The 20,295-nt window shown below is 46.8% G+C and overlaps 1 protein-coding gene across 1 annotated transcript in view; it reads left to right on the top strand.

Annotated features, from left to right (window-relative positions):
• MIB2 (MIB E3 ubiquitin protein ligase 2) overlaps positions 1 to 20,295 on the top strand; it is a 74,767-nt gene extending 54,472 nt beyond the window's left edge. The window contains exons 6-19 of the mRNA XM_053400730.1: positions 524 to 666; positions 1,858 to 1,965; positions 4,801 to 4,905; positions 7,399 to 7,561; positions 8,159 to 8,292; positions 9,403 to 9,551; positions 12,386 to 12,542; positions 13,234 to 13,388; positions 14,383 to 14,509; positions 15,311 to 15,538; positions 16,768 to 16,946; positions 17,715 to 17,899; positions 18,198 to 18,263; positions 19,100 to 20,295. Coding sequence (XP_053256705.1) covers positions 524 to 666; positions 1,858 to 1,965; positions 4,801 to 4,905; positions 7,399 to 7,561; positions 8,159 to 8,292; positions 9,403 to 9,551; positions 12,386 to 12,542; positions 13,234 to 13,388; positions 14,383 to 14,509; positions 15,311 to 15,538; positions 16,768 to 16,946; positions 17,715 to 17,899; positions 18,198 to 18,263; positions 19,100 to 19,341 — 2,141 coding nt within the window. The 3' untranslated portion in view covers positions 19,342 to 20,295. The remainder of the gene's footprint in view (positions 1 to 523; positions 667 to 1,857; positions 1,966 to 4,800; positions 4,906 to 7,398; positions 7,562 to 8,158; positions 8,293 to 9,402; positions 9,552 to 12,385; positions 12,543 to 13,233; positions 13,389 to 14,382; positions 14,510 to 15,310; positions 15,539 to 16,767; positions 16,947 to 17,714; positions 17,900 to 18,197; positions 18,264 to 19,099) is intronic.

Genomic DNA, 20,295 nt, shown 5'->3' with positions numbered 1-20,295 from the left:
CGGTCGTGCTAAATGCTGGTCTCTAATAGCACACTTTTTGGGGTTTTTTGCACCAACTTAGGGATGTGTTGGGGGAACAAGCTTTCTTAAAAAGCAAAAACAAAACCCATGCACTGATTTAGGAGCTGAAGAGAAAATCAGGTTGTTTTTCCTTCTACTTGCCGTGGTCGAGCTGTGAGTGCCATTCATTTTGTGGCCCAAATGGCACCAAGTGCAGGTTTTGGGGATTCCAGAGTTTGCAGGAAAAAGGAAAAAGTTCTGAAAAGAGGAGGGTCTCCCTAAAAAATTAAAATAACACCCTCTCAAATAAACACGGATCGCTGAGTGATTTCAGAGTGGGTCAGAGAGGAGGGGAGTGGAATTGGAACAGCAGCAGCTCCTACATGCAGCATTTTTTTGCCTCTGGTTTTGCTTTTAGAGATTGCCCATCTACCCCAGGATTTAGTTTGTTGTCTGAACGCGCTCAAGATGCAAAATTGTGCATTCTGCTGTCAGCAGCTGCTCTTTCTCTCCTTTTCTCCAGGTAAGCCGGCCGAGTTGCAGAAGAAAGAGAGCACTGAAAGACACCCGTTCCAGCATGGGGACAAAGTGAAATGCCTCTTGGATATCGACATCTTGCGAGAGATGCAGGAAGGGCACGGGGGATGGAACCCGAAAATGGCTGAGGTAGGGGACCGCATTAAAAAAAAAAAAGAATTAGGGGGGGGGCTTTAAACTGGGAGGAGGTCCAAAAACTCCAGGGGGATTGAGCATGCTCAGTGGCCACAGAATTGTGATTGACTGTTGGTTGGCGAAGAATGGAACAGAATCCTAGGCAGGGAGGTCTCCACGCTGCAACATTTTGTTGCAGTTCTGATTTGTGCTATCAAATTTTAAAATAATATTTTTTCTACTGCTGCAGGAGGTTGTATTCAGTTAAGCCAGTGCAGTATAGTGGTTAGAGTCCTGGATTGTATCTAGGAGGAGACAAGGGATCATATCCCCACTCAGCCATGAAACCCGCTGGGTGAACTTGGGCTAGTCAATCTCTCTCAGCCTAACCTATCTATAGAATGTAAATGTGAAGAAGAAGAAGAAGAAGAAGAAGAAGAAGAAGAAGAAGAAGAAGAAGAAGAAGAAGAAGAAGTTGCACATGGGGTAGACCCATTGAAAGCATTGGACCCAAGTTAATTTCAGTGGGCCTGATCTGAGTAGGATTAACATTGCATACAACTGAAGGAGTGATCCAATTTGTTCTCCTGTTAGTGTGCTACCAAAGCTTACTGTTCCTGTTGTGCGTGCGGGTGTAAGAGAAAATTATATGTGCTTGTATGAGAATATTAATGTTTCATGTTACTTTTTAATGGAATAATATGCAAGCGAGACTCAATGTACAAGGGGGTTACATTCAAAATCCAAATCGTGTATAGTCAAAATACATTGGGTTCAATGGCAGGCAGGATTGCCAAAGTCTTTTTTCCCAGAAGCCTGCCCCCTTTCCACCCCCTTGGTTTTGTTTAGTTTTTGTCAAGCGTTTAAAGGTGAATGCACGCAAGTTAAGTAAGCTTGGAGACTTTGATCACCATTCGCCAGCAAAAGATAAATCTTAAGAAATAATAATAACTGTTTGTATGAACTTGTGTTTTAAACTTCTGTCGCTTTGATCCATGAATATTATTCTGGCCATGGACTTTAGCAATGAATATTTCTGCAGTTTGAAAATGTATTTGTGAGCGAGGAGGGGCTCCTGGCTTGCTACAGGGGAGGCATCCGATGGTAAAAGCTCGCATTTCTTGTTTTCAAATGACAACCTTTAATTTTCTCTCTCCTCATCTCCCTGCTCCTCCCCAATACTTCTCCGTTCCTTTCCTTCCAAAGTTCATTGGCCAAACAGGAACTGTCCACAGAATCACGGACAGAGGAGACGTCAGAGTCCAGTTCAATAGCGATACCCGTTGGACGTTCCATCCAGGTGCTCTGACCAAGGTGAGTGCGGCTGACGCATCCTGGTGATGGATCTAAAAATTGTGCCATAGTTCATAGACGGATTGGGGAAGGAGAGGGAATAGAAGAAGACCCTATTAGCAGGAGAATAACATTTGTTGATTGATGTATTATTAGGGGTTGCTGCAACATGTCACTGATGCAATAGCAGTACATTGCAGTGGTGAATTTATACTGGACTGTCCACATGTCCTTTTGCTTTATTACTTGTTCCATGATGCTTCCCCAAATGTTATTGCCCCTGCAGATCTTTGTTTTGTCCCAGCAAGTGTATATCTCAGTGAGTTATCAAGAATTGGTCATTGTCACATTCGTGGACAATTGTCAGCAAATCCTTCTCCCTCCCCAAGTGACAAATGTGAAGCTGTGTAGAGATACACCGATAAGATGTTGGCAGTCGCTGAATTCTGACGTTCAGCGTTTGCTTGCTGTTGTGTGGAAGGAGTGGGGAGAAAGGCGATCTGCTTTCTCTCTGGCTGTCCTTGGCTCCAGCATAAGTCCTGACAAGCAACTCTTTTTGTCAGCGGCAGTTCTGTGTGCCTTGCCTTGATAAGGGGTAGTTCCAAAGCACTCTCTCCTGCCTCCCGCAAACCAGATCCAGGAACGTCGTCAGTGACAATGTCCTGGCCAGGGCAGCTCCTGCCACACAGCTTGAGTCTTGATGGCAGATTCCTAATGAGAGAGTGCTCGATGGCATTCCCCTCCTCCCTTGCCGATGTCAGTGGCAGTTGTGGCTGTCTCACCCTCCCCACCAGAAGCCCTTTGTTAATCAAAGTGAAGTTTAATCAGTTGCTCAATTAAAGGAACAAGAAACACATGATGGAAGGAAAAAGCTGGCTACCTGTTGTTTTTTAAGCAATGGAAGAGCAGTCCCTTCCTGTTTGAACAAGGGCAGTCTCTATTTTGCTTTAGTTTCTATTGAGTATATTGCTCAAGAACTTAGATGGGGGGGGCCCACGACCCCCCTATCTGTAGCTGTAAACTCCAGCTCCCATGACCCATAATTACCGTATTTTTCGCCCTATTGGACGCACCGGCCCATAGGACGCACCTAGTTTTCAGGGGGGGGGGGAATCAAGGGGGAAAATATGATTTCCCCCCTGCAGCTCTGGGAGCAGCGGACAGGCTGCACGCAGCCTGTGTGCTACTCCAAGACCTTCTCCCTGCTTTTGCGGGAGGTGGCGGAATTCCCCCACCTCCCGCAAAAGCCCACAGGAGCCGTGCGTGACTCCTATGCGCTTTTCGACCAGAAGGGAAAAGGGACTGAAACAGCCAGTCAGTCCCTTCTCCCTCCTCGGGGAAAAGCCCCCAAGAGCGGCGCGCTCTTCAAAGGCTGCACGGCTCCTGCGGGCTTTTCTACAAGGTGGGGGAATTCCCCCATCTCCTAGAAAAGCCAGCAGAAGCCGCGGAGCCCCTTTAAAGAGCGTGTGGCTTTTGCCTTCTTTTGCGGGAGGTGGGGGAATTCCCCCATCTCCCGCAAAAGCCGACAGGAGGCAGAAGAGACGGACTCGGCCAGTCAGTCCCTTCTCCCTCCTCGGGGAAAAGCCCCCAAGAGTGGCGCGCTCTTTAAAGGCTGTGCGGCTCCTACGGGCTTTTCTACGAGGTGGGGGAATTCCCCCACCTCCTAGAAAAGCCAGCAGAAGCTGTGGAGCCCCTTTAAAGAGCGCACGGCTTTTGCCTGCTTTTGTGGGAGGTGGGGGAATTCCCCCATCTCCCGCAAAAGCCCACAGGAGGGTTGGAGAGTAGCGGGAAGGCGTCGCGCGCCTTCCCGCTGCCCCCCATCCTCTGGGGCTGGCGATGGAGGAGGCGCTGCTTTCCCCCACCACCAGCCTCAAAGAGCAGACTCTCCTGGCTTCAGCGGAAGCAACGCAAAGCCTCCGGAGCGCAGGGTTCGGAGGCTTCGCGTTGCTATCGCTGAAGCCAAGGAGCCTGCATTTGCCCCATAAGACGCGCACACATTTCCCCTTCATTTTTGGAGGGGGAAAAGTGCATCTTATAGGGCGAAAAATACGGTAACTCTGACCGTTAGTCATGCTGGCTGGAGCTGGCAGATGCTGGGAATCCAAAAGCATCTGGAGGGCCAAATCTTGTTCCCAATCCCTGGTCTTTAAGAGAACCTAAACACATGTCCATTTAAAGCACACAGCGTAAAGAGAAAACGGGGTCCCCTCATGCAGGAATCAACTAACTTCACTTCCTTTAATTTAAAGGGCATATGCTTGTCTGAAATGCAGGGGGGGAACGGGACCCACATACAGGGATCTATAAGCAATGTTAAGAAATGGTAGATACTAGGAGCCTCTCACCTAGCGTTCCTTGGGAATTATAAGAAACCACCAGATCTGTGCAGTTTTGAAAATGGTGGTTGAAACTGAGGCAGCTTTGAAAGGTTCAGTGAGCCCGCCATCTTGATTCAAAATGGCGTCCACAAAAACCCCACTGTAGATTGCTGTGAGTGGCAGGGCTTGGGGTCAAAAACGTCTGGAGGGCCTGCGGCTGGGTTAAAAGGCCCTACGAATGTTTGCCGAAATCTTACCCAGGGATGGTCACCGCCACCATCCTGCATCTCTGCGGTTAATGCTTGATGGATTTAGCTGTCTATAAAATATAATAGCAATAATTAATAATAATACTTATATAATTATTTGTACCCCATCCATCTGGGTTGCCCCAGCCGCTCTGGGCAGCTGTGTATATTATATTATTTTATAATATAAAATATATTATATATCTATCTCTCTCTCTTTCTTTCCTATGACTCCTTTCTCCCCCACGCACTGAAAAGAAAAAAGCTTCTGATTTTCTTTTCCCTTGTAGCTCAACACCTTTTGGGTTGATGATGTTGTCCGGGTGATAGATGATATGGAAAGAATCAAGCAGTTGCAAGCTGGTCACGGGGAGTGGACTGATGAAATGACCCCTGTGAGTGTCCTTTTATTCCAAGACAGCGCAGTTACTTAAAACAATCCAGTCCATGCTTTTCCCCTCTCCCCTCTCCCCTGGTGTGTTAAAATTCGAACGCAGCTCTCCGAAATTTTAACAGCTGCCACCATGTTTTAAACAAGAGCAGTGAGGGCTGATGGACCAGTAGGGGAAGGGCTCACTGGTAGATCATCCGCTTTGCATGCAGAAGGTCCCAAGTTCAGTTCCTGGCATCACTGGGAGAGGCAGCTGTCTGAAACCCTGGAGAGCTGCTGCCAGACAGTGCAGACAGTATGGAGTTAGATGGACCAATGGTCTTGATTCTGCATCAGGCAGCTTCCAGTGTTCCTAACATCAGCTCTGCCCACAGATTGGCTTCTGCCCAAGCTCACTCCGGGAAAGGGGTCTTCAATCCCATCTTGCCCACTACAAAATCTTTGCCTTATTATGTCCCCCAGCCAGTGCGGTATAGTGATTAGAGCAGTGGTGGCCAAACTTGGCCCTCCAGCTGTTTTCAGACTACAACTCTCATCATCCCTAGCCAACAGGACCAGTGGTCAGGGATGATGGGAATTGTAGTCCCAAAACAGCTGGAAGGCCAAGTTTTGCCACCACGGGGTTAGAGGGTCAGGCTAACACCTGGGAAATCAGGGTTCAAATCCCCACTCAGCCATGAAGCTTACTTGGGCCAGTCGTTGCTTCTCAGCATATCCTATCTCACAGGGTTGTTGTGGGGATTAAATAAGGAGGTGGGGAAAACTTCATATGCCAGCTTGAGCACCTTGGAGAAAGTAGGTGGGATATACCGTATTTTTCGCTCTATAAGACGCACTTTTTCCCCTCCAAAGATTAAGGGGAAATGTGTGTGCGTCTTATGGAGCGAATGCAGGCTCCATGGCTTCAGCGATAGCAACGCGAAGCCTCCAAAGTGCAGTGGAAGCGTTCCCGCCGCGCTCCGGAGGCTTTGCGTTGCTTTCGCTGAAGCCAGGACAGCGAGAGAGATCGGTGTGCACTGATCCCTCTTGCTCTCCTGGCTTCGCTTTGCTGGAGAGACTCTGCGCAGCTTTCCCTCTCTGCGCAGCGCCCCTTCAGCAAAGCGGGAGGAGAAATGGAAGGGGCTCCATTTCTCCTGCCGCTTCGCTGAAGGGGCACTGCGCAGAGAGGGAGAGAATTTTTTTTTCTTGTTCTCCCCCTCTAAAACTAGGTGCGACCTATGGTCGGGTGCGTCCTATAGAGCGAAAAATACGGTAAATGAAATGAAATACATAAAACACTGTTTCTCAGCTGACACACAAGCAAAGGAGAAGAAGCATTCAGTGCTCACTTCCTGCACGCAAAATATTTTTGGATGCAACATTTTATTTTGTTAATTCAGGAGACATGTTCATATTTCCTCAGAGGTGTGTCCCACTTTGTTCAGTGAAGCTTACTCCCTAGTGAGTGGGTTTATTTTTTTTCTTTTTTAGGATTGCAGCCTGACTTGATTAATTGGTTTGGTAAATCAATTTTTTAAAAAACCTCCAAAGTGTACACTGCATACAATTTCTTTACTTTGTTTAGCAAGGCTTGCTCCCTAGTCAACAGTTTCATGGTCAAGTGAACAATATATACATTTTGTGAAGTAAATGAATCATAAAATGTCAATGTGTTGTTTTTTAAAAAAGGATTACAGCCTTGCTCAAATGATTAGAATAAATACATTTTTTTTTAATCTCCAAAGCCTTCATTATGACATCTAAAATCAAAGGATGATTTCTCCCCCTCTCTCTTTTCATTTGTATGCAAGATTTTGAGTTGTGTGCAGATTCACTGCATCCATTTTTAATTGATTAGTTCGCTGATTCATTCAGCAAGACATTTTAAAAACCTGGTAACAGTCCTAAAGGGGGAAGCATTCAAAAATATGACCAATATCTCACATTCAACCTGCAAATCGTGACTTGTCTTGAGTTTTTGCACAGCCAGTATATTATTCCATAGCGCTTCATGGTTTTGTTTTTTTCTGAGAAGGAGCTGAATGACACAAATACTCTTTTTAAAAGCGCCTGACTTCTCCTTGCATTAAGGCTTTGCTGTCTTGGAATCCCATCTCCCAGGTGTGGGGGACCTTTGGCCCTCCATATTGCTGAACTGCCAGCTCCCATCATCCCTCTGACCATTGGTCAAGCTTGCTAGGGCTGATGGGAGTTGTAGTTCAGCAGCAACTGAAGGTTCCCCACACCTGCTATATATTGCTCAGTGGCTATGGAATTTTGACTTGACAGTTGTAGGGAGGGGCGATGGAATGGTATATCCTGGAAAGGGGCAAGTCTGGCCAGCCAGTGAAATGGATGGCACATTCTTCAAAGGGACATGGCTGGCTGGAAACAGGAGTACTCCACAATGTAATGTTCTGCTGCTTTTCTTACTTAGACGGAACAAAAAGGATGAATAACAAGAAGGAGTTCCCCCCCACCCACCCCTCACGTTTCAATTTTCCCTTTCCCTTTGCAGACCCTGGGGCACATTGGCAAGGTGATCAAAGTGTTTGGAGATGGGGACTTGCGGGTGTCTTTTGCAGGCCAGTCCTGGACCTTCAACCCCGCTTGCCTGACGGCCTACCAGAGGGAGGAGGATGCAAACCTCATGACCACCGAAGATGCCAAGGAATCTAAAAGTGAGGAGTCTGAAAGGAAAGCAGTAGCCAGCTTAGGAGGGAGGGGGAAAGCCTTTAAATAATCAGTACAGTGGTACCACGGGTTACATATGCTTCAGGTTACATACGCTTCAGGTTACAGACTCCTCTAACCCAGAAATAGTACCTCGGGTTAAGAACTTTGCTTCAGGATGAGAACAGAAATTGTGCTCTGGTGGCGCGGCGGCAGCAGGAGGCCCCATAGGCTAAAGTGGTGCTTTAGGTTAAGAACAGTTTCACATTAAGAACGGACCTCCGGAATGAATTAAATACGTAACCAGAGGTACCACTGTACTTTTCTGTCTACAAGACGCCCCCTAATTGAGGGGCTCAAATTTAAGAAAATGGGGGGAGATGGCACAGAGTTGTTGAGCTTTTTTGGGGGAGGGAATATCCACAGTTGTTGAAAACAATTGGGGGGGAGGGGATGTGGAACCGAATATCACTCACGCAACTGGCAAACGCTTACAATTGCAAGCGACGCACGCCAAATTGCCAAAACGGAAGCCAATCCAAAGCAGCCCTTGCCACATGGAAAAGTATGTTAATTGGAGGACTATTTCCCATCTCTCCAAACAGGCACGCTGCTCTCTGTGCTGGGAAGGCTGCTGACCCAAAAGATGGAAGCGGACAGCCCGGGGCGCCTGGTCATAGAGGCTGCACATGGAAATGCACCCAAGGTCCGGGAACTGGTTCAGAAATATCCCGACAAGGCAAGTTGTCTCTGGCAACGGGGCAGATACTGCATTTTTTAAAAATATCTTAAAATTTTGTGTATGTGTGTGTGTGCAAATTTGTTTTCAAAGTATTTATTTATTAAAAAATAATCACTGGGTTACAGCCAGCGCTAGCCCTTGTCATAGCAGAACCCATTGAAATCAGAGTGGTTCTGAGGTTCAGAAGTGGCAATGCCTCTTCATTACCATTCGCTGAAAACTTCAGGAGGAGGAGAGTGGTCTTTTCCTTTTGCAAAATTTATGTACCACTTTATTGTGTTAAAAAAAAAAAGAGTTTTGAAGCAGTTTACAAAAAGGATAAAGCAATAAAGATTATTGGTGAAAACAATTAAAACAACTGTTTAGAACGTGGGCAGGCAAACTAAGGCCTGGGGGCCGGATCCGGCCCAATCGCCTTCTAAATCTGGCCCGCGGACAGTACGGGAATCAGCGTGTTTTTACATGAGTAGAACGTGTGCTTTTATTTAAAATGCATCTCTGGGTTATTTGTTGGGCATAGGAATTCGTTGTTATTTTTTCCAAAATATAGTCCGGCCCCCCACAAGGTCTGAGGGACAGTGGACCGGCCCCCTACTGAAAAAGTTTGCTGACCCCTGGACATTAAAAAACAACAACCCAATAGTGGGTTGTGTCCAGTTATCAGATGTAAATGCAAGCAACAGTAAGAACCTAAGTAGAGCCCTGCAGGTAGATTAGGCTAAAGGTCCAGCATCCTTTTCTCACAGATGCCAGCCGGATGCTTTCAGGGAAGCCTGCAAAAGCCACAGCAACACTCTCCCCAGTTGATTCCCAGGAACTGGTATTCAGGGAAACTTGCGAAGACTTTTTAGCGAAGTGGCACCATCAATTTAGAACACCGTTCCCCTTGAAACCAGACAGACACCTGCACTTCTGCTATTTCGTCACCTGCAGTAAACTTCTAATTAAATTTTAGGGAATTAATTTGATTTAGTGTCATTCACCTTGTTCTGTAAATTTATTGGTCTTCATAATTTCGTTATTTTTATGTTGTTGTTGCTTTGAGTTGGCTGTTTATCGACCTTCTTGTTGAATAAATGAAACGATGACCCTACCTTTTCTCATCAGGTCGACGTCAAAAACCAGGGCAGGACAGCCTTGCAAGTGGCCTCTTACCTGGGACAGGTGGAAGTGGTGAAGATCCTGTTGCAGGCCCATGCCAACATCAACCTGTGGGATGAGGAAGGGGACACGGCTCTGCATTACGCAGCATTTGGGTAGGTGGTGACCCCTGAGAACAGCTGTCACTCAACGTGTGCACTTGGCCTTCTTAGTCCAATGGAAGTTGGTCCACCATGTGGCACTCCCTGCCTTCTTATTTACAGCCAATCAGGACGTAGCTCTGTCTGTCTTTGCTCTGGCTCTGCCTCCCATTGGTCTACCTGCCTTCCTCCCTGTCAACTTCAGAGGGAACCAGCCACCACTGACTTAAAACCCCTGGACTTAACCCCTGAGGAATAAATGTTTGTAATATGAATCTAGGAACAGCTCCAAAAAGTTCTTCTAAGTCCTCCTTGCCGATCACAGCAGGCCTAGTTCTAATAATAGCCTGTTCTATTTATATACACCCTATTTTCCTCAAATCTGAAAAAGCCTAAATATGGCAGTACAATTTATTTATTTGAAACTGCTTTTGTAGGGTGATTCAGAGTAGACCCACTGAAGTTAATAGGTGCAACCAACATGGGTTCAGCCATTTCAATGGGTCTGCTCCAAGGGAGTACGTCAATGTACACTTTTTTCTTGCATTGTAAAATTGCTTTGAGATGCTTCAGAGTGTGAGACAGCTTTCTGTGTCTTAAGGCAGAGGTTTTCAAAGGGTGAGGCAGGAGGGAATGCCAAGCGTTGCAGGAAGATTCAAGGACAATCAAAGAAACATTTAAACATTTCAGTGTTGCTACACTGATAGGTATCAAAATCATTCTTTTTAATTTGCAGAATATGGATAGCTATGTTTTCAAAATGACAGCGGGGGCATTGGCTACTCTATTACGGTTCTCCACGACATACTGTTGTGAACAGTGATTTTCAACTCTGACAAATAGGAAAGATCAGAAAAGAGAGAGGCTTCTTTGTGTTGATAAGGAGATGAGAGTTTGTCTCAAATTAGACCTAGTATAAATGAGCAAAAACAAGCTTACACCTCTTCTTGAGTTTGTATACATATTTAAGGTACAGACTCGTTTAGAATTATACTTTGGGGATGATTCGTGTTCTTGTTTTATACTTTCTGGATGCCCCATGTTCATATTATAAAGTAGTTGTGTTCTATGTTATAAATCATGCACTGCTAGGAGTTATTTCTTTGTTTTCCAGTGTATTCCTTATCAATTTTTTAAAAAATTGGTGTGGTGGGAGCAAATTTTTATTCTGAAACCGTGACCCAGAGAAAAAAGTTTGAGAACCACTGTCTTTTTATATATTTTTATTTATGATTTTCAGTTTCATTCATTTCAATAATTTTACTTTTTTTCCCAAATTGAATTTTTATTAATTTACATCAAAAAAAAAATCATCTCAGTTTCACATCAAAATTTCACAACTTATTCCTTTTCAGGACTTCCTCCAGCTTATCCGTAAATCATCCGTAGTTATAATTTAAGTTGCGCATTTCTTAATTTTATATTGACATTATTTATATCTTTCTTTCTATTCCCTTTAGACAATATTTCTTAGTCTTTCACAGTGCTTCTTTAAATCCCATTAGCGTTATCTGTCCCTCACTTATATGTTCCAGATATTCCACAAATTTCCCCCAGTCCTCGATGAACTTTTGGTCTCTTAAGTATCTAATCTTTCCTGTCAATTTGTCCAGCTCCGCATAGTCCAACAGCTTCATTCTCCATTCCTCCACAGTCGGTATTTCTTGCTGCTTCCATTTCTGGGCCAGTAACACTCTTGCTGCTGTTACTGCATATTGAAAGAATTTATAATCTTTTCTTTTTATCTCGTTTCCTAATATCCCTAACAGAAAGACTTCTGGTTTCTTTATAAATGTATATTTTAGAATCTTCTTCAATTCATTATATATTTTTTCCCAGAAGTCTTTCACTTTCTTACATTCCCACCACATACGATAAAAAGAACCTTCTTTATCTTTGCACTTCCAACACTTATTACATATCTTATACATTTTTGCTAATTTTACGGGTGTCATATACCACCTATAAAACATTTTCATAACATTTTCTTTTAATGTCATACATGCAGTAAATTTTAAGCCTTCCTTCCATAGTTTTTCCCAATTCTCAAATTGTATATTATGACCCACATCTCTGGCTCGTTCTCTTTGCTTCTTTCGAAGCTACCTGACGGCCGGGCTGACCGCTTCTGGTCCCGCCGGGAACCTGACCTTCTGGACACCCACCAGAGGTATTTTTGGGGGCCACCGCGCCCTGTAGCACCCCTAATCCTCCAAAATAGCCCGGGATTTCCCTCACGGTAAAATCCCCGCTTGCACCGAGATCGCGCTGCACCGGAAGTCCTCATTCATTTCAATAATTTTACAATCCTTTTAACATTTAAAACCTGACTTCCTCTTTCTGCGATTCCTTAAATTTATTCTTAATATTTTCTGCATATCCAAACTAGTTTGCCCGTTTATGCATCAACATTAAATATATACTCTTATAAAACTGCAGGTTATTACAATAATCCTGCAATGTTCTTATTTGTTTATAGTCTGTCTGTAAATATTCCACAAACCATTTCCATTGTTTTATAAAACGTTTGTTATCTTGATTTCTTATTTTTCCGGTAAGTTTTGCCATTGCTGCATCTTCCATAAGTTTTTGTATCCATCTGAGAACCACTGTCTTAAGGGAAGGGCTGTATCTCAGAACAAGAGTGTTTGACGGTCCCACGTTCAGTCCCAGCAATTTCCCAGGGGGAGATGCCTGCATGAAACCCTAGAGAGCTGCTGCCCGTCAGTGCAGACAATATTGAACCATATGGAACAATGATCTGCCTCAGCAGAAGGCAGCTTTCGGTGTTCCTCAACATCTGTGGTCTGTCACTTTCCTCTTGACTTTTCACCCCTCTCGCTGTCCAGGAACCAAGCAGACGTAGCCCGCTTCCTGGTCAGCAAAGGGGCCAATGGCGATCTCCGAAACAACGCCAAGTGCACAGCCCTGTACATTGCCGTCAACAAAGGCTTCACGGAGGTCGTACAGGCTCTGTGCGAGCACAACTGCGACGTCAACCTGCCGGTGGGTTTTGTTTTGTTTTTTTTCATCTTTGCATTTGCATTCTGACTCATGGAATCATAGAATTATATTGAGTTGGAAGGGACCCCGGTGCAGGAAATTTGCAGCTGCCCCACGTGGGGATCGAACCTGTGACCTTGGTGTTATCAGCACCACGCTCTAGCCAACTGAGCTGGTTGGGGGGAGGCATGTTGTGTTGTGCCCATCAGTGAGGTGGAGATGATCTGAGAGCTAACAGGCAAGGGCGTTATGGATTGAAAGTGGTTGGCACCTGCAGTGATAGTGGCTAGCTTAGAGGACATCAACAGGGGTTTAGGCACATTGATGGAGGGGAAGGCTGTCATTGGCTGCTGCTCAGGACATTAATGGTGTCCCTGAATTCAAGCTGCCGGGAATCTTGGAGTGTGGGAAGAGCTGTTGTGCCCGGGTCCTGCTTGCAGGCTTCCTGTTGGCGTCTGTTGAGAACAGGATGTTGGACTTAGATGGGCCTTTGACTGGATCCAGCAGCCGGGGTATCTTCTTGTGTTCTTATTCATTGTACTCTTCCTGGGTGGCTTTGAAAACGGGTGATGGGTAAATTCACAGAGGATCAGTCGATATCAGCAGCTGCTAGCCACAATGTCTCTGTTCTACCCTCCCCTCTTGGAGACACCTGACAGAGATTTTGTGTACCATCCCACCTGTCCCCCTCAAGGATTCGTACGGCGACACCCCCCTCCATTACGCCATCACGGCCGACTTCAAGTGCATCATCGAGGCCCTCACCGAAGTCCCCAACATCGATTTCACCATCCAGAACCAACAAGGATTCAATCTGTTGCAGCATTCGGCTCTGAAGGGGAACAAGCTGTAAGCAAAAGAGAGAAATGAACTTAAGCAATTTAAAAAAATTATTTATACATTTCCCACAATTTTTATATACGTACATAAAATGTTATCCATCGCAAGTCACTTAAGCATAGTGACAATGGGGAGCTGAGAACAAACTGCGTTAGCTGGCATTTTTCCTCAAAGCGATATGTGGACTTATTTTGTCATGCTTTAAATTATGGTCATACCTCAGAAGTTGAACGAAATCTGTTTGACTTCTAAAACATTCGGGAACCAAGGCGCAGCTTCCGATTGGCTGCAGGAAGTGCAGGGGTGGGGGTGGGCTCTGAGCTCTGATAAAACCTCTTCCTTGCCTGGAGGGAAGATAGAGAGAGTGTTCAAGCAGGCCTACCTCCCATGCACAGGTAAAATTGGCATTTTCTGCCCCACCCATTTTTGCCTCTGGCCCCGCCCACCACTGCCATGTGGACATCCAGGAAGGTTGTTCAGAGGGAAATGCAGCCACTCAGGAAAGGTTTCCCCCATTAAGGCTGCTGAGCCACAGCAGTTCCTAAATCAGTGTTCCCTGAACGTAGGTCTCCAGCTGTTTTTGAACTACAGTTCCCATCAATCTGACCACTGGTCCAGCTTGCTAGAGATGATGGGAGTTGTAGTCCAGAAACAGCTGGAGACCCAAGTTTGGGAAACACTGTTTTAAATAATATTCCCCCTCATTTTAGACTCGAGAGTAGGGAATATTTTCTATTCCGGATGTTGCTGAACTACAACTCCCATCAGCCCCAGAAAACATGACCAATAATCAGGGGTTATGAGAGCTGTCACTCATGCTCTTCTGCCTCTCATTTTTCCGCTTGTTGGACTGTGTCACTTCCAGCAGCCACCATTTAGTAACCACTGAGTTGGCAATGCATGCTTGCCCTTTGAGACATCTGATGCCCTAGACATGCTCCCTCTTTTTTCTGTTCTCCTTCCCCTCCCACCCTGCTTGGCTCTGATCTTTTCCACCTCCCAGAGCCATCAAGAAGATCCTGGCAAGAGCCCGGCAGCTGGTTGACGCTAAGAAGGAAGATGGCTTCACCGCCCTGCATCTCGCCGCCTTGAACAACCACAAGGAGGTGGCGGAGATCTTAATCAAAGAGGTAAGCAGCAAGGAAATCAATATAAGGGCGTAATAATAGCCCTGCCGGATCAGCCCAGTGGCCCATCTTAGCCCAGCAACCTGATCTCACAGTGGCCAACCGGATGAAACTTTCAAGCTGGACCTGAGAGCCTTCTCTTTGAATTTGTCTTCTCCTTTTAAAGCGATCCAATTTGGCGGCCCACATGACATCTTGTGGGGGACGAATTCTTGAGTCCCGAATTCCCCAGCATTCAGCCTCATTGGGTGACTCTGAGCTCTAGTATTATGGGGTGGCGGTAGAGGTAGAACTTAGCCATCATAAGCAGGGCCTTTCCTTATCTCATTCATCGTACTCTCGGGCCACTTCAAATGGGAAGAGTGATGTTGCAGTTCAAATCTTCTGGGCTTCCCACTAGTCCACAGGACGCTGGACTAGATGGGCCTTTGGCCTGATCCACCAGCCAGGCTCCTCTTACGAGTAGCAACGAGGGAGAGCTGTTGTCTTCAAGGACTTCCCACTGGTCAGCCACTGGCGAGAACAGGAGGCTGTAGACTAGATGAGCCTTTGGCCTGATCCAGGTTCCGTCTTAAACATGCAAGCAGCAACCCATATTCCCCCGCTGGGGGCAGAGTCCAGAGCCTGCTTTCTTGCAGCGCTGCAGGCCCGGAAAGACAACCAATCGGAGCTGAGCGATTTGGAGAAGGAGCAAACTGGAACCGTAGCGTTGTCTTGGCAAGCTGAGCACCGCTGCCGTCTTTCTTCCGCCCTCAACCCGACAAGCATGCCCACGGCCTCCGCATGCCCCGTTCCCTTTTTCAGGGCCGTTGCGACATCAACCTCAAGAACAACCGCAACCAGACCCCGCTGCACTTGGCCGTCACGCAAGGCCACATGGAGATGGTGCACCTGCTGGTGAGCGAGGGCTGCGATGTCAACGCGGAAGACGAGGACGGTGACACGGCCATGCACATCGTCCTGGAGAGGGAGCACCTGATGTCCATCATGGCCAAGGAGCAAGAGGACGGAGAGGAAAGCCTCTTGTCTAAGGTATGTGTGTGTGAGAGAAAGGGAGATTCTGAACCAATCTCCTAGAACCAGTTGCCTAGATCTTAGATGTGTTTTACTGTATTGCATCTTTCGAAAAGGAGAACATAGGAGGTTCTTCCCCAAGTCCAGCCAGTGGTCCCTCGAGCTCAGTGTTGTCTACACTGGCTGGCAGCAGCTTTCCCCAGCCCTCCCTGGAAACAGGGGTTGAACCTGGGTCCTTCTGCCTGCAAGGCAGAGGCTCTCTCACTGAGCTATAGCCCTTCCCTTAAGAGACAGGAACATAGGAAGCTGCCGTGTATTGACTCAAACCACTGGTTCGGCTCAGTATTGTCTACACTGGCCAGCAGCAGCTCTCCAGGGTTTTCAGACAGAGAGTCTCCTTCCTCTGCCTGGAGATTCGAGGGATTGAACCTGCCTGTGTCTGCAAGGCAGATGCTCTGCCACTGAGCTACAGCCCATTAGATGTAGGAAGCTGCATTATTCTGAGTGAGACCATTGGCCCATTTTGCTCAGTGTTGTCTACACTGACTGGCAGCAGCTGGATTTCAGACGGGATAATTCACAGCCCTACCTGGAAATTGAATCTGCAACCTTCAGCACGCCAGGCTTGATTGCTCTGCCACTGAGCTACAGCTCTTCCCCGATGCAGAGGACCGATTAACATGTAAGAGGGACGCTCACTCTGTCTGAAACACAAGTTGTGGTCCAGCAGGATCTGAAAGGCCTCAGATCCCCATCTACATCCTAATTGCATCTAAATTGTGTTTTAGATACGAACAGCTGCATTGTCTTTTCTTTTCTTTTTTGCGGGTGTCTTCTTCAGCATGTCATTGACACAACAGTTGTGTATTTGCGGTGGATATAAACTGGACCCATCCACATACCATTCTTGTAGCCTGGGGGGGGGCAACTCTTGTACTATAGCACAACAAAAGTAGGAAACCCACCCCCAAAAAAATCCAAACATTTGTGGTGGAAAAAGTTGCAGGATTTCAGTGACAGGGCATACACTGATTGGAAATAAAAGCAGCATGTCCTCCCCAAAACTTTTGCAGGTACAAAAAATATAGCATATTGGTATATTTATTTTACGTTTTTATGGAAGCTGCTTTCTTAGGACACTTTCCCTAAAAGGGGGTTATGAGTATTTTAATTCTTTGACAACTATAATATGTATAGCGAATGTTTAAAACCAATTTTTATTTTTTTTACTTCACCCCTCATTTTAGCTCCAGGCCTCTGGCTTCCTTGGAAATCTTGAGCTGAACGTGGGGGCGGCCATCGCGTGCTACTTGGCTCAAGAAGGTGCCGACGTCAATTACGCCAACCACAGGGGGAAGTCCCCCCTTGACCTCGTTTCGGACGGAAGTATAGCGCAGCTCATCAAGAACTTCTCCCAAAAATTCAGGTAGGACCAGCCCCATCCTCTCCTGGTTTGACTTCTCTCCTTGGCTTCAGTCTTCGTTCCAGGGCCCCCTCTCCTCATTCTTTGTTGAAATGTTCCATGCCAGCTGTGACCCAACACATTGCCTGCAAAGTATATGTCCTCAAAAATTCGTGATGCACAAAACGCTGCTCTTCCTTCTCCATTCTTGTTTGCACTGTTCAGCCCCCCCCCCCCTTGACTTGCCCATGAACACTAGGACTGGACACCCTCCTGTTCTGACAGAGGGTGGAGCATAAACTTCCCTCTGGGAGTGGCTGATTTAAGCGCCTTCCCCTTCCATTGATGGGATGGAGTTAACACACTTTGTGGCCCTCTCCCTCCCTTTCTGCCATAGGAGCCAACTCCCAAGGGCCGTAGGGCTCCTGCCCCCACAATAACATATTTGAGGGGGCTGCCCACCCCCACAAAATTGATGGGCTGTCCCATTCGAACGATGTGCGTGCTCTGTGTCATGTGATTGATTATGCGGGGCAGGGCTCACCTGGGCCCCCACAGTATTTCATTCAGGTTGGCACCCCTGCTTTCTGCACTTGTAGAGGCGGCAGCCATTTTGTGCCACGCCGCGCCCCCGTGGCAGCCATCTTGTGTTGTGCTGTGCCACCACAGCGGCTGTTTTGCTGCTGGCGCCCATAGCGCTCTCTCTCAACATTCATTATTGCGGATGCTTGCCCAGCTTCAGACCCGACACCTAGTTCCTCTCTGTCTCTCTTCCGCTTTTGGCATCTGCAGGGAGCAACAGGACCCCTCGGAGAACTCCACAGTGGTGTGCAGCCAGAGGCGAGTGCACACGACCCCCAACACCATGACCAACCTCAGCGTGGCGAAGGTGGCAGCTCCCTCCGAGTGCCTGGTCTGCTCTGAACTGGCCCTGCTCATCCACTTCTCCCCTTGTCAGCACAGCATCGTGTGTGAAGGTACAAAGGGAGCACGTCATCTTTCATCCCTGAGGGCATGCCTTTTCTTTTCCTGTTTGCACTTCCTCCCTGGGGTGCTGTAAAGCAAAATTGCACCAAAATGGGGAGAGGCCCAGGGTTCAAATCTCTGCCTCTCAGCACTATCCTCCCTTGCAGGGTTGGTGTGAGGATAAAATGGGGAGAGGGGGAAACCACGTAGGCCCCCTTGAGCTCCTTGGAGGAAAAGGGTGGGGTGTGAACGTACTAAATAAATAAACCGGCGCCTGTTCCAACCATTTCCCCCTCTCCTCGTCCTTAGAATGTTCCAGAAGAATGAAGAAATGCATCAAATGCCAAATGACAATTACCAAGAAGCTAAAGCAAGGTGAGGATAGTTCGTTTTAAACTCTCACATTAAGGTGTGTTGAATTTTTCAAATCCCAAATTCAAGGAAAGAGGGGTGCTGAAAAGGTGTAACGTGACTTGGGAATTCAAAATATATTTTGGTTAAATTAATATAGTTTAGCTTTTCTTGGTAAGCAAAATGTGTGTAAAATTGCATAGAAATCATTCAAAATGATTGCCACGTACTTGCAGTTATAATATATTCAATATTATTATCATTTGTTGTTATTTAGCATCATCTGACATTTTCAGAGGGTAAAATTTGGTTTTTCTGAGAGCAGTTCACGTGCTTTTTAATCAGACGTGGATTCACCAAGCTTAGATGTTGCCCAGTCACAAAAATAGTAGCAGATCTGATTTCCCTCCTACCCAGAAGCATATTTTTAAGATCCCCTCACTGAAGAAATTTGCAAAAAATGAAGTCTCGCCCCCTAAAATGACAAACGCAAAGCATAGAGAATATGGACATGGAAAGAAGGAAAGGCCTGTAGTTCAGCGGCAGAGCGTCTCCTTTTCATGCTGGGCTGGGATAGCTCAGTCAGTAGAGCATGAGACTGTTTTTCTCAGGGGTCATGGGTTCGAGTCCCATGTCGAGCGAAAGATTCCTGCACTGCAGGGTGGTTGGGCTAGATGACCCTCGCGGTCCCTTCCATGTCTACAATCCTATGATTCTGCACAGAAGGCCACAAGCTCAATCCCCAGCGTCTCCGGATCAGGCTGGGAAATCTAAACTTTTCTGCAGTTGCAGAGAGCTGTTGCCAGCCCATGCAGACAGCACTGAACCCTGACTTTCTCTCCCTCTCTTCCCTCGAACAGACAGCACCGAGGTGGACTGTGTTTCTGGTTCGGAATCCACCGGCCAACAGAAGCTGATGGAAGACCTCCAGAACCGCTACCGGCAGATGGAGGAGCGGATCACCTGCCCCATTTGCATCGACAACCAAATCAAACTGATCTTCCAGTGCGGGCACGGGTCATGCCAGGAGTGCAGCGCTGCCCTTTCCGTCTGCCCCATTTGCCGGCAGACCATCCGGGAAAGGATACACATCTTTGTTTGAAGACAGCTCGCTCTTCCTTCTCTGCCCTGCCGCAAACCCACCCTCCCTCTTAATTTCTTTGTTTCCCCCCCCCCTTTTGGATGAGAATCGCGACTGGCCCGGCCTGTTTCTTAATAGCCACGAAGGAATGTGAGAGAGGCAGTTGGTGATGGGAGAATCATGAGATTTGGGGCCCCCTGAATCCCAAGGCCCAACATGGCTTGCTTTTATCATTCCCCCTCCCCTTTTTAAGACTAACTAGAATAAGCGTGGCCGTGGGCCACGAGGCAGACTGGACGCAACTGAGGGGTGCTGTGTACGGAAGCCCGCGAGGGCCAAAAACGGTGGTCTGCAGCGAGAAAGACCTCTTGGTGTAGTGCGTGAACTCTTTTTCCTTCTTCGTAGCCTTATCCAGCTTCTGAGGGGACAAAAATACACGATCTTCCAAAAAAGAGAGAGAGAAAGAAAAGACAAGCACGTTTCTTTCAGTTCCGTGGAGGGTGGGAAACTGGGGAGGGGGGGGCAAGGAAAGCAATATTCTTGCACTTTAAAAAATGGTGGAGGGTAAATTGGGTTCCTCCTTTCCTGGAGAGAGGGGCAGGCCTCGTTGGAGAGAGGACGCTCACAACCAAATATTCCACACATTCCCCTCCCCACCGCCGCCTTCCAGTTTAGAGAATCCTCTATTTTAACAAAGCCATGATCCAATATGATAAATGGTGATGGACAGAGATTGTTTGTGTGTGTGTATGAGAGAGAGAGAGAGAGAGAGAGAGAGAGAGAGAGAGAGAGAGCAGGAACTGGCTAAAAAAAACCCCAAAAACACTGAAACAGAAATATTCTTCTATGTTGAAGTGCAAATGTTTTTATTTCTTCAAAATGCCCAAAATGCCACACGCAGGTGTTTTCCAATGAGAGAGTTCTATTAAAAGTCGAGAAATTACAATAAAAAATGAAAAATGAATTGACAAACAA

The sequence above is a fragment of the Podarcis raffonei genome, chromosome 8 (assembly GCF_027172205.1).
Source record: "Podarcis raffonei isolate rPodRaf1 chromosome 8, rPodRaf1.pri, whole genome shotgun sequence".
NCBI classification, from domain to species: domain Eukaryota; kingdom Metazoa; phylum Chordata; class Lepidosauria; order Squamata; family Lacertidae; genus Podarcis; species Podarcis raffonei.
The sequence above is the reverse complement of the archived record's forward strand: the minus strand, read 5'-3'. Positions and strand labels throughout refer to the sequence as shown.